Source organism: Sus scrofa, chromosome 12, assembly GCF_054392235.1.
Source record: "Sus scrofa isolate SSC_HxYL_T2T_F1_AM1 chromosome 12, Sscrofa_HxYL_maternal_Yorkshire_Landrace_v2.0, whole genome shotgun sequence".
NCBI classification, from domain to species: Eukaryota; Metazoa; Chordata; class Mammalia; order Artiodactyla; family Suidae; genus Sus; species Sus scrofa.
This window is the reverse complement of record NC_139394.1, coordinates 66,678,391-66,690,740: the sequence shown is the minus strand read 5'-3', so window position 1 is coordinate 66,690,740 and position 12,350 is coordinate 66,678,391. Positions and strand designations below refer to the sequence as shown.

General features: G+C 51.1%; 1 protein-coding gene across 2 annotated transcripts in view; it reads left to right on the top strand.

The window, feature by feature from the left end:
- USP22 (ubiquitin specific peptidase 22) overlaps positions 1-12,350 on the top strand; it is a 41,985-nt gene that overhangs the window by 3,912 nt on the left and 25,723 nt on the right. Inside the window, exon 1 of one of the 2 annotated variants that reach the window (XM_021068045.2) lies at positions 3,714-4,033. The exons of the other annotated variant lie outside the window; for it this stretch is intronic. Within the exon in view, the coding sequence (XP_020923704.1) occupies positions 3,896-4,033 (138 nt within the window). The 5' untranslated portion in view covers positions 3,714-3,895. Of the gene's footprint in view, positions 1-3,713; positions 4,034-12,350 lie in introns of those variants that run through there. 2 annotated transcript variants of the gene reach the window in all.

Here is a 12,350-nt window from a genome sequence, read left to right as displayed (position 1 = left end):
TTCAACTCCCTGCCCCTCAGAGAGGGCTAAAGGATCCAGCATTACCGAAGCTTCAGCGTAGGTCAGCTTCAGCTGTGTCTCAGATCTGATCCATGGCCCGGGAGCTTCATGCGCTGCAAAGTGGCCAAAAAATTTAAAAAGGAAAAAGTTCTTGTCGTGTCTCAGCAGTAACAAACCTGATTAGTCATGAGGATGTGGGTTCAATCCCTGGCCCGGCTCAGTGGGTTAACATTCTGCTGTTGCCATGGGCTGTGGTGTAGGTTGCATATGTGGTTTGGATTTGATCTCTAGTCTGGGAACTTCCATAGCCCTCCAAAAAAAAAAAAAAAAAACCAAAGAAAAAAAATTGAGTTCTCTTGTGGTGTAGCAGGTTAAGGATCTGGCATGGTCACTGCAGCAGCTTGGGTCACTGCTGCAGCATGGGTTCCATCCCTGGCCTGGGCACTTCCACATGCTGAGGGCACAGCTAGAAAAATTTAAAAAATTGAAAATCTGAAATCAAATTTTTTTGGTCTTTTTTAGCCTTTTCTAGGGCCGCTCCAGCGGCATACAGAGATTCCCAGGCGAGGGGTCTAATTGGAGCTGTAGCCGCCAGCCTACACCAGAGCCACAGCAACGCGGGATTCGAGCCGAATCTGTGACCTACACCACAGCTCATGGCAACACCGGATCCTTAACCCACTCAGCAAGGCCAGGGATCGAACCCACAACCTCATGGTTCCCAGTTGGATTCGTTAACCACTGAGCCACGACGGGAACTCCTGAAATCAATTTTTTAAGAAAACGTGAATACCACTTGAGGCCATGTTAGTCCCATGGACAGTGGGAAATCCCTTTTGAGGCAGATACCCCACTGTGTCACTTATTTTTCAACTGGCCAGCTCCTACCCATCCTTCTACACTTAGATAAGGCGTTTTCGGATCCCTCCCCCGAAACCGTCTGGACGGGGGCGGGGCAAGAGATGTCAGAGTGTCTTCAGCCACCGGACCTGCCTTTATCTCTGCAGGGTCACGTTAGAGTCATCTCTCAGTATCCTCGGGGCGCTGGTCCCGGACACCCTGTAGACACCAGCCCCCAGGCGCTCATGCCCCTTATATAAAATGACGTATACACATCTTCCTGTATACTTTTTTTTTTTTCCGTCTTTTTGGGGCTGCACCCGCAGCATGTGGAAGTTCCCAGGGTAGGGGTTGAACGGGAGCTGTAGCTGCTGGCCGACGCCACAGCCCTAGCAATGCAGGATCTGAGCAGTGTCTGTGACCTTCACCACAGCTCACAGCAACACTGGATCCTTTAACCCACAGAGCGAGGCCAGGGATTGAACCCAAGTCTTCACGGATACTAGTCGGGTTCATTACCACTAAGCCACAATGGGAACTCCCCTGTGTACTTCAAATCATCTCTAGCTTATTTATTCCTTTCTTTTTGGTCTCTCTCTCTCTCTCTCTCTTTTTTTTTTTTTTCTTTTTTTTTTTTTTTTTTTAGGGCTGCACCTGCAGCATATGGACGTTCCCAGGCTAGAGGTCAAATCAGAGGTACAGCTGCCGGCCTACGTCACAGCCACGGCACCTCAGGATCTGAGCTGCATCTGTGACCTACATCACAGCTCACAGCAACACCGGATCTTTAACCCACTGAGCAAGGCCAGGCCTCGAACCTGCATCCTCATGGATACTAGTCGCCTTTGTTAACCACTGAGCCATGATGGGAACTCATATAATTCCTGATACAATGTAAAGGCCATGTAATTAGTTGGCAGCACAGGACAAATTCAAGTTTTGTTTTTTGGAAATTCGTTTCAAATATTTTCCACCCAAAGTTGGTTGAATCCATGGATGAGGTACCCACGGTTAGGAAGAGATGACTGTACTATAATTACCTGCTCATGTGGCTGTTTATCCCACTACTGTGTGGGATTCTTTTTTTCCTTTTTGGCCACCCCTTGCCCTGTGGAAGTTCCCCAGCCCGTGCCACAGCAGCGGCAATGCCAAATCCTTAACCCATTCAGCCCCAGGGAGCTCCCACTGTGGGATTCTTAACATAGGGTATTGTCTTAATCATCTCAATGCCCAGCCACTCTCAGGTCAATTACTAATGTTTCCTTGACAGTCGTGTACTAAGAGCTGGGCATGTTTCACCACTGATTCCTTGCCATAAGCCTTTAATGTAGGCGCTGAGTTGGTGTCACACCACTTTCAACAGATAAGTGATCCTCTCCAGGTGACACAGGTAGTAAATGGTGGAGCCAGTCTCAGGTTTAGCCGTCCTGCCTTCTTTTCTGAGTCCATGAAGGAATGGAAAGTCTAGACACAGCTGACGCTGTGGGTCCTGAGCAAGTTCCCTTTCCCAGGCTTAGTTGTATCACGTTTCGTCATCTCTTTTTAAGTTTTAGTCATATTTTATTTTTGTTTTTGTCCTTTTAGGGCCGCGCCTGCAGCATAGGGAAGTTCCCAGGATGGGGTCTAATCAAGAGCTGTAGCCACCGGCCTATGCCACAGCCACAGCCACCTGGGATCCGAGCCGCGTCTTCAACCTACACCGCAGCTCACAGCAACACTGGATCCCCAAGCCACTGGGTGAGGCCAGGGATCAAACCCACAACTTCATGGTTCCTAGTCGAATATGTTTCTGCTGCACCATGATGGGAACTCCTGTACCCTTGTCTTTAAGAGATAAAACCTCCTTAGAAGATTAGAAAGGCGGACTCTTCTTCCCCTTCCCAGTGTCCGTGCTGGCAGCTATTTGCTTTCCTGTAATAAAGACTTGCTTGCTCGCGGCCTGTGTTCGTGAAGTTCATTCTTAAGCTCTGTGAACAAGAACCCAGATTCCAGTAATATCTTTCCCATGTCGCTACCATTACTGATTTCACTTCTCACTAAAATGGTACTCCTTTCCCCAGCGTGCCTAACTTCATTAATGTTTAATTCTGAAAATCAGTTTGTTTGGTTTAATTAATTAGAAACTTACTTTTGAGACCCTACATATAACCACTACTACTCTGGGCAGTGGGGGATACAGAGACTGATAAAACACAAAAATCATTACCCTCACGGAGCTTTCATGCAATGAGTTAAACCAGTAAATTCTTTGGTAAGGAAATGAAGGATTCGGGGGTTGTCAGGCCCATTGGGGGGCAGGCGCTGCCTCCCTGAGGCGGCCCACCGTGGACCGGGGCTGACGGCGCTGCGGGCGCAGGGCTGGCGGGGTGTCCCCACCACGAGCGCTTCTCCCCTGGGCTTGGCTGTTGAGCTGCAGCTGCCGCGACTCCATCTTTACCTTCCCGCTGGCGATGCGGGCGAGCGGGGCAGCCCCAGGGGCTCCGGCCTTGGTTCCCGAGAAGCACTCACCTATCCGCACAACCTGCCGCCCCCGGACAGGGCACCAACTCCCTAGCCTTGAAGCGCGGCTGGCGGACCCGAGTCGCCGACGCTTGGGCCGAACCGGACCGAGGGCCCGAGGGCGGGAGCCAAGCCGGGCGCCCGCCCCGCCCCTGCGGCAACGCCCGGCGGCACAGACCGGTCTGGCACCGCCCCTCCTGGGCGGGGAGAGGGAGGTGCGGGCGAGCGACGTCACGCGGCCGGCGGTGGCCAGTGGTGGTGGTGGGGCGGGGCCTCGCTGGCCCCACCCCTCGCCTTCAGGAGTCGGCGGGGGCAGCGGGGAGCAGGCGGGCTGGGGGCGGCTAGCGCATGCGCGGTGCGCGCTCGGCGGCGGTGACGTAGCTCCGCCGCGGCCTCAGCGACCCGCGAGCGCAGCGCGGGCGGCTCCCTCCACATCAGCTGTGCAGCTCTGCTTTGTCCTGGGCCGGTCCGTCGGTCGGGCCGCCCGAAGCCTCGCGCCGCGCTGGCGTCGTCCTCGTCCCCGCCGGCGCCCCGGCCTGAGCCGGACGGCGAGGCCATGGACGCGGAGTTGGTGGTGACGCCGCCAGGCTGCGCGCACCTGGGCAGCTTCAAGGTGGACAACTGGAAGCAAAACCTGCGCGCCATCTACCAGTGCTTCGTGTGGAGCGGCTCGGCGGAGGCCCGCAAGCGCAAGGTGCGCCCCCCCCCCCGCAACACGCGGCGGCGTGTGCGTGTGTGTGTGTCCGTCCGTCCGTCTGTCTCGGGACGGTGGGGGGGTAGGGTCTTCGCTTTCCCCTCCCCCACCCCTTGTGGCACTGGCGGGGGTGGGGTGGGCGCGGGCTGACGTGCGGGGGGCGGTCTCTCGCGCGGTTGCTGGGTAGGAGGGGGAGGGTCTTCGACGCTGCGGGGCGTGTCCTAGGGGCCTTCCCGTTGGGGGTGGTGGCGGGGATGGGGGCGCTGGAGAAAGAGAGGACCGACCCAGCTGCAGGGGAAGCGGCCTTTGCGGCCCGAGCCCTGGGAGTCGCCGTGCTGGGGGCCGGCCGTCGGGCGGGGTCCCCTGGATGCTGTAGAGGTGCCGCTCGCCCCTTCCTCCCCCCCATATCAGCGGGGGCACACGCGCTCACTGCCCCCCCAGCTCCAGCGCGGGGCACGTCCCGGGCCCGGGGTCCGCGGGACGCTCCCGCCCGCGCCCCTCCCCCTAGGTGTGCAGGGCGCAGGTGCGGCGCGCGGCGGCGCCGGGAAAAGAGCCGGCCCAGGGCTGAGTCGTGAGGTCACGACGGTGATTTGCGGCGTCACCTGTAGCTGCGCAGGAGCGGGTTTGGGGGGGGGGGGCGCTGGTCTGACCGCAGGTGGGACTTGGGTGCCTCCTGGGAGACGCGAGTCGCCTCCCTGAGGCGCTCAGGAAACGGGCCATCTACGCCCTTCGGCTTATTAGCGGTCTGAAAATCTGAGGACGGCGTTTTTCTCTCCTTTTACCTGAACAATGAACACGCCTTGTTTTTACTGTGTAACGCGATTCTGCAGTTGGCAGTGTCCACGTTTAGTAGCATCTTTAATGGGAAAACTAACCTCGGGTGAGACTGCCCAGAGCGCTAAGCACCAATTTCTTGGATCAGAAACGGCGTTGGGAAGCACGATCTCTTAGGATGAACTAAATTGGGGGTGAAAGGTTTCCGCTAGGATGGGAATGAGGTCCTTGCTGATGGAATTGTACGCCCGTGAAATAAAACCGACTGGTTACCTTTGAGGTTTTCAACGATAACCTTGTGTGTTACTGCTCCGCTGTGTTTGTTGGGTGAGATGTGTGACCCGTCGCCACAGCTCCTTGCCTGTCTTTCCTCTTCGTCGCCACCCTCTCCTCCAGCTGCAGTTTTAACATCGAGGAAGGAGTATTGTTTAACCTATTATGGACTTTTTCTAATTTCATAAGGAAGGAATTCTCCCCTTTTTTTTGCTCTCTGTGGCTTGGTTTGATCTTTTAGTGTCAGTTGCCCAGTTCAAAAGCTGTTGAACCACATTTGTGTTACTCGCTAGTAGGAACTTGAACTACAGACAGGCAGGAGCTGAAGTACCTTTTTCAGAGGTCAGGTGTGTCAGCACTGCAGTATCATTTGATCCTGTCCCAGGAGCACCGGTATTCTCTGAATGCGCTGAATGCGGCGGGGGTCCTGTGCAGTTCTCCTCCCTAGGAGTGGCCCAGCCAGGGACAAGTTGGTTTGAGGAATGGTTTAACACTGAGGAATAGTAAGCAATGCATGTTCTCATGTTGGGCAGTTTACTGGGGGTTCTCAGTAGGCTTAGCAGTTGGTTTTAACAGTAGGAAGTTTTTTATACATAAGTTAAGTCTCTTTTTAGTTACTTAAAGAGGCTACAGTGAGGTCCCAGCTACAGTGTAACTACAAAACTCCTGCTCCTCCTCCGAGTTCCTGTGGTGGCTCAGAGGAAATAGACTAGTATCTATGAGGATGCATGTTCCATACCTGGCCTCACTCAGTGGATCATCGGGGATCCAGCATTGCCCTGAGCTGTGGTGTAGGTTGAAGGCACGGCTGGGATCTGGGGTGGCCGCGGCTGTGGCATAGGGCAGCAGCTGTGGCTCCTGTTTGACCCCTAGGCTGGGAACTTCCATATGCCTCGGATGTGGCCTAAAAAGCAAAAGCAAAAAACTCCCTTTCCTTTAGGTAGAGGTGGGTAACGGTTTTTGATACCCAAAATTTGATTACTCTTTTGGTAGGCAGAGTGAGAAGAGAGTGGTCAGCCTTGACAACTTTTGGTACTACTAGACGTAAGATATTCCTCGGATAGAGGACGGAGTGCCATCTGCATGTTTCCGATTATATGACTTGCCACGTGAGTGTGTGTGAAAATGGCACCTGGCAATGAAGACATCAGGAATTTTCAGTTCTCCTGGATGTTAGGACTTAACACAGTCTATGTTGCATTTGGAGTGTGTAGACACTTTGGGGGACAGGTAATGTTTTTTAAATAATCACATCTCTCTTCTTTGAACTGTTTCTGTGACTCTAAAATTTTCCAGCAGCGTGTCCTCAAAAAAACAAAGCCCTTAAGTTTCCTGGTGGCACAGTGGGTTAAGGATCTGCTGTTGCTGCAGCTGTGGTGCAGGTCGCAGCTGAGGTTTGTGTCCAGTCCCTGGTCCTGGAGATTCCGTATGCCTCAGGCACGGCCAAAACAAAACAACCCCAGAACCAAAAAACCAAAACAACAAACAAACCCCACACAAACCAGAGCCCTTTTTGTAGCCACAGTAAATGTTTTAACCCAAACACTTTTTTTTTTCTTTTGGCCACCTTGGCATATGGAGTTTCCAGGCCAGGGACCTGATCCAAGCCACAGCTTCAACCTAAGGAATCAAACCTCTCGTTAGGGCTCTGATCCTGTCGCGCCACAGCAGGAACTGCCCCCAAATACTTTACCTGAAGCGAAGCAGTGACACTTCTGGACCATACTGATTCTGATTTAACTTGGGCAGTGTTGGAGGGAAAAAAAACAGGTTGTGAAGTTCTTTTGTAACAAGATTTGGGGACTAGGGTAGTTTCTGTTGTGGCTCAGTGCTAATGAACCCAACTAATATCCACGAGGAGGTGGGTTGAGTCCCCAGCCTCTCTCAGTGGGGTAGGGATCCGGCATTGCTGTGAGCTGTGGTGTGTGTAGGTCACAGACCTGGCTCAGATTGGGCATTGCTGTGGTGTAGGCTGCAGCTCCACCTCGACTCCCCAGCCTGGGAACTTCCATATCCTGCATGCCTGCCCATAAACAGAAGAAGGGGGGGGCATTAGATTTCAGTGTATTACATTTGTGTCTTATGGTGTTATCAGAGTCACTGATGAGTTCTGGTAGCGTCTTTAGAATTTCCTTTGTATCATGTCCTTTGCAAACAGTGGTGATTTTACTTCGTTTCCTTTTTTGTTGTTGTCTTTTTAGGGCTGCACTCACAGCATATGGAGGGTCCCAGGCTAGGGGTCAAATCGGAGCTGTAGCTGCTGGCTTACACCACAGCTCACAGCAACGCTGGATCCTTAACCCACTGAGCGAGGCCAGGGATCGAACCCTCAACCTCATGGTTCCTAGTTGGGTTTGTTAACCACTGAGCCACAACGAGAACTCCCATTTCCAATTTGGATCCGTTTTATTTCTTTTTCTTCTCTGGCTGTTGTGGCTAGGACTTCCAGAACTCCGCTGAGTAAAACTGGCATGAGTGGGCATCCTTGTTCCTCATCTTACAGGAAATGCTTTCAGCTTTTCACTGCCGAGTGTGACGGTGGCTATGGGCTTATCGTATATGGCTTTCATTGTGTTGGGGTAGGTTCCTTTTGTGCCCACTTTCTGGAGGGTTTTTATCAGAAGCAGCTGTTGAATTTGATCAGAAGTGTTTTCTGCATCTATTGAGATGGTTTGTATAGTTTTTGCTCTTCAGTTTGTTAATGTGGTGTAACACATTGGTTGTCCTATGGACGTGGAAAAATTCTTGAATCCCTGGAATAAATCCCTCTTGATGATGGTGTATGATACTGTTAATGTTTTGTTGGGTTTGCTTTTACTAGTATTTTGTTAAGGATTTTCGCATCTATGTTTATCAGGGATATTGGCCTGTCATTTTATTTTTTTGTATATCTTTGGCTTTGGTATCAGAGTGATGATGTCCTAATAGAATGAGTTGGGAAGCGTTCCTTCTGCAATTTTTTGGAATAGTTTCAGAAGGACAGGTGTTAATTTTTCTCTAAATGTTTGGTAGAATTCACCTGTGAAGCCATCTGGCCCCAGTCTTTGTTGGGAGTTTTAAATCAAAGCTTCAGTTTCCGTACTTGTGATTGGTTTGTTCCTTTTTTTCTGTTTATTCCTGACTCCCTCTTGGGAGAGAGGACTGTTCTAAGAATTTGTCAGTTTTTTCTAGGTTGTCCGTTTCATTGGCATATCGTTGCCTGTGGTAGTCTCTTATGGTCATAGGTAAATCTGTGGCATCAGTTTTAACTTCTTTTTTATTTTTTTTGTCTTTTTGCCATTTTTTGGGCCGCTCTCACGGCACGTGGAGGTTCCCAGGTGGGGGGGCGAATCGGAGCTGTAGCTGCTGGCCTGCGCCAGAGCCTCAGCAACGCGGGCTCCAAGCTGCATCTGCAACCTACACCACAGCTCACGGCAGCGCCGGATCCTTCACCCACTGGGCGAGGCCAGGGACCGAACCCGCAACCTCATGGTTCCTAGTCGGATTCGTTAACCACTGCGCCATGACGGGAACTCTTCTTTTTCATTTCTAATTTTCTTGATTTGGGTTCCCTCTCTTTTTTTTCCTGTAACCGTGGCATGTGGAAGTTCCCAGGCCGGGGATTCAACCTGTGCCGTGGCAGCGATACAAGCTGCTGCATTGGCACGTCCGATCCTTAACGTGTTGCACCACAGGAGAACTCTACTCTTAATCTTTTTTCTTCCGTTTTTTATCTTTTCTAATGGCTGCACCGGCAAACTGTGGAAGGTCCTGGGCCAGGGATTGAATCCTGGCTGCAGTTGCAACCTACTGCACCAGGTCTGGGATGAAACCCACGCCTACCCGGTGCCCCGTGCCTCTGTAGTCTCCGCCCACTGCACCACAGTGGGAACTTTTCCCTTTTCTTTGCATTTTAGGGCTGCACCTGTGGCATATGGACGTTCCCAGGCTAGGGGTCCAGTTGGAACTGCAGGTGCAGGCCTACACCACAGCCACAGCAACGCCAGATCCAAGCCATGTCTTCAACCTACACCACAGCTCATGGCAACACCAGATCTCTCACCCACTGGGGGAGGCCGGGGATCGAACCCGCGTCCACCTGGATACTAGTTGAATTCATTTCAGCTATGCCACAACAGAAATGCCACTCCATTTTTTTCTTAATGAGTCTGGCTAAAGGTTTATCAATTTTGTTTTGTCTTTTCAAGGAACTGGCTTTTAGTTTCACTGATTGTTCTGTCTCTTTTTTTAGCCTCTATTTGATCTATTTCTGCTCCTTATGATTTTTGTTCCTTCTACTAACTTTGGGTTGTGCTTGTTCTTCTTTCTCTAGTTGCTTTAGGCGTAAGTTTGTTTATTGGAGGTTTTTCTTCATTTTCCCCCCCGATCTGAGCCACAGTTGTGACCTATGCCGAAGCTGCAGCAGTGCCAGATCCTTAGGCCCACTGTGCCAGCCCAGGGGTGGAACCTGCATCCAGGCACTGCAGAGACTCCATTGATCCCATGTCCCACGGTGGGATCACCAATTTGAGGTTTTTCTTGTTTCCTGAGGTGAGCTTGTATTGCTGAAAACTTGCCCCTTAAAACTGCATTTGCTGGAGTTCCCGTCGTGGCACAGTGGTTAACGAATCTGACTAGGAACTATGAGGTTTCGAGTTCGATCCCTGGCCTCGTTCAGTGGGTTGAGGATCCGGCGTTGCCATGAGCTGTGGTGTAGGTTGCAGACTCGGCTTGGATCCTGCGTTGCTGTGGCTCTGGCGTAGGCCGGCAGCTACAGCTCCGATTGGACCCCTAGCCTGGGAACCTCCATATGCCGCGGGATCAGCCCAAAGAAGTAGCAAAAAGACAAAAAAAAAACCTCACAGGTTTTGGATCACTTGTTTTCATTTTTTGTTGTCTCAAAGTATGTTTTGATTTTCTCCTTGATTTCTTCAGTGATCTGTTGGCTATTTAATAACTTTGGTTTTTTTGGTCTCTTTAGAACCACATCCTGAAATTTTCCAGGCTAGGGGTCAGATGGGAGCTGTAGCTGCTCCACATCAATGCCAGATCTGAGCTGTGTCTGCAACCTACACCATAGCTCGCAGCAACGCCAGATCCATAACCCGCTGAGCAAGGCCAGGGATTGAACCCCTGTCCTCACAGAGACCGGTCGGGTTTGTTACTGCTGAGCCACGACCGGAACTCCCTATTTGATAGCATATTGTTAAGCCTCCACATTTTTGTGTTTTTTGCCGTTTTTTTGTCCTTGTAGTTGATCTTTCATCTCAGAGCGCTATGGTCCAAAAAGATGCTTGGTATGGTTTTAATTTTCTTAGGTTCACTGAGGTTTGCTTTGTGGCCCAGCCTGTGATCTGCTTTGGAGAATGTTCTGTGTGCACTTGAGAAGAATGTGCATCCCGCTGCCTTAGGATGGAATGTTCTGTACATGTCGCCTTAGCACATCTGGTCTGATGTGTCATGTAAGGCCCGTGTTTCCTCTGTGGTTTTCTGTCTGGATGACCTCTTGCTGTAAATGAGGTGCAGAAGCTCCCCGAGACTCCGTTACAGGCAGTTTCTCTTTACTCGTCTGTTCACAGTTGCCTTATCCGTGGGGTGCGTGTACATTTGTACAATTGCTGTGTGTTCCTCTGGGATTGGTCCTGTGGTCTTTGATTTTTTATGTATCCTTTGATCTTTTAATGTCTCATACTTTGTTTCTCGTACTTGTCTTTATTTTAAAATCTATCGGAGCTGCAGTTGCTGATCTACACCACAGCCACACCAGATCTGAGCTGCATTTGCGACCTACACCACAGCTCACTGCAACACCGAATCCTTGACCCCCTAAGAGAGGCCAGGGATTGAACCTGTGTCCTCATGGCTCCTAGTGGGGTTGGTTAATGCTGAGCCCGGCGGGAATGCCCTAGTTGGATTTTCACTTGTGTGTGATGCCTGTTTTCATCCCTCACTCTGAGTCTGTCTGTGTTTCTAGGGCGGGAGTGAATCTCTTGTAGATGGCATGTACAGGTCCTGGGTTTTTTTTATTTTTTTATCTTTTTATTTAGGGCTGCACCTAGGGCATATGGAAGTTCCCAGGCTAGGGGTCCAGTTGGAGCTGCAGCTACAGGTCTACACCACAGCCGGAGCAATGCAGGATCTGAGCTGCATCTGTGACCTACACCATAGCTCACGGCTATGCTGGATCCTTAACCCACTGAGCGAGGCCAGGGGTCTGGCCCGCATCCTCATGGGTACTAGTCCGGTTCATTAACACCAGGCTGCTGCAGGAACTCCTGTTATGTATGTTCTTATTGTCATTTTGTTAATTGTTTTGGATTTTTTTTTTGTAAGTCTTTTTTTTTTTTTTCATTTCTTTTTTTGTTCTCTTGTCTTGTGTGTTGTGTTTGAATTCAACACCGTCCTCCCCTTTTATTCCTTTTCCCCCCGTTTTTCTTCGTGCCCGTTTGTATGTGGGTTGATACATATCAATGACACGGTAGTTCTAGATTTACGGGAAAGTTATCAAAAATAAACAGAGAGGTGCTGTCAACCCTTGTCCCCGACTGTTACCTTTACCGGTGACACGCCTGTGTCTGTACACCTGCCTGTTTTTACCCTGAGGTGAAGGTCACATAAAAATGAGCTGCTGGAGTTCCCGTCGTGGCGCAGTGGTTAAGGAATCCGACTAGGAACCATGAGGTTGCGGGTTCGGTCCCTGCCCTTGCTCAGTGGGTTAACGATCCGGCGTTGCCGTGAGCTGTGGTGTAGGTTGCAGACGCGGCTCGGATCCCGCGTTGCTGTGGCTCTGGCGTAGGCCGGTGGCTACAGCTCCGATTAGACCCCTCGCCTGGGAACCTCCATATGCTGCGGGAGCGGCCCAAAAAATAGCAAAAAAAAAAAAAAAAAAAAAAAAAAATGAGCTGCTGTATCCGGCACGTTTGCCTCCCCGCCTCTGTCGTGTTTCCAACCATCTCATCTGCTCCCCAGACTCTCCCAGCCCCCGGCCGCATCTCATTTCTCTGCCGTGTGGATTGGCCATCTCTGGAGATTTCAACGGACTCGGTCATGCTCCGTGACCTTTGGAGTCTGACTTCTCTCACTTAGCGTGTTTTGAAGGTTCGCCCATGCTGTAGCATGCGTCGTTGCCTTCTGGTTTATGTGGTTGGGTGAGACTGTTGTGTGACTACACGGCATTATGTGTATCCGTTATGGAGTTTAATAGAGACGAGAGATTTGGGCTGTCTCCCCCCCCCCCCCGGTTTTTTTTGGTTTTGTGTTTTTTTTGCTTTTTAGGGTGCACCTGCGGCAT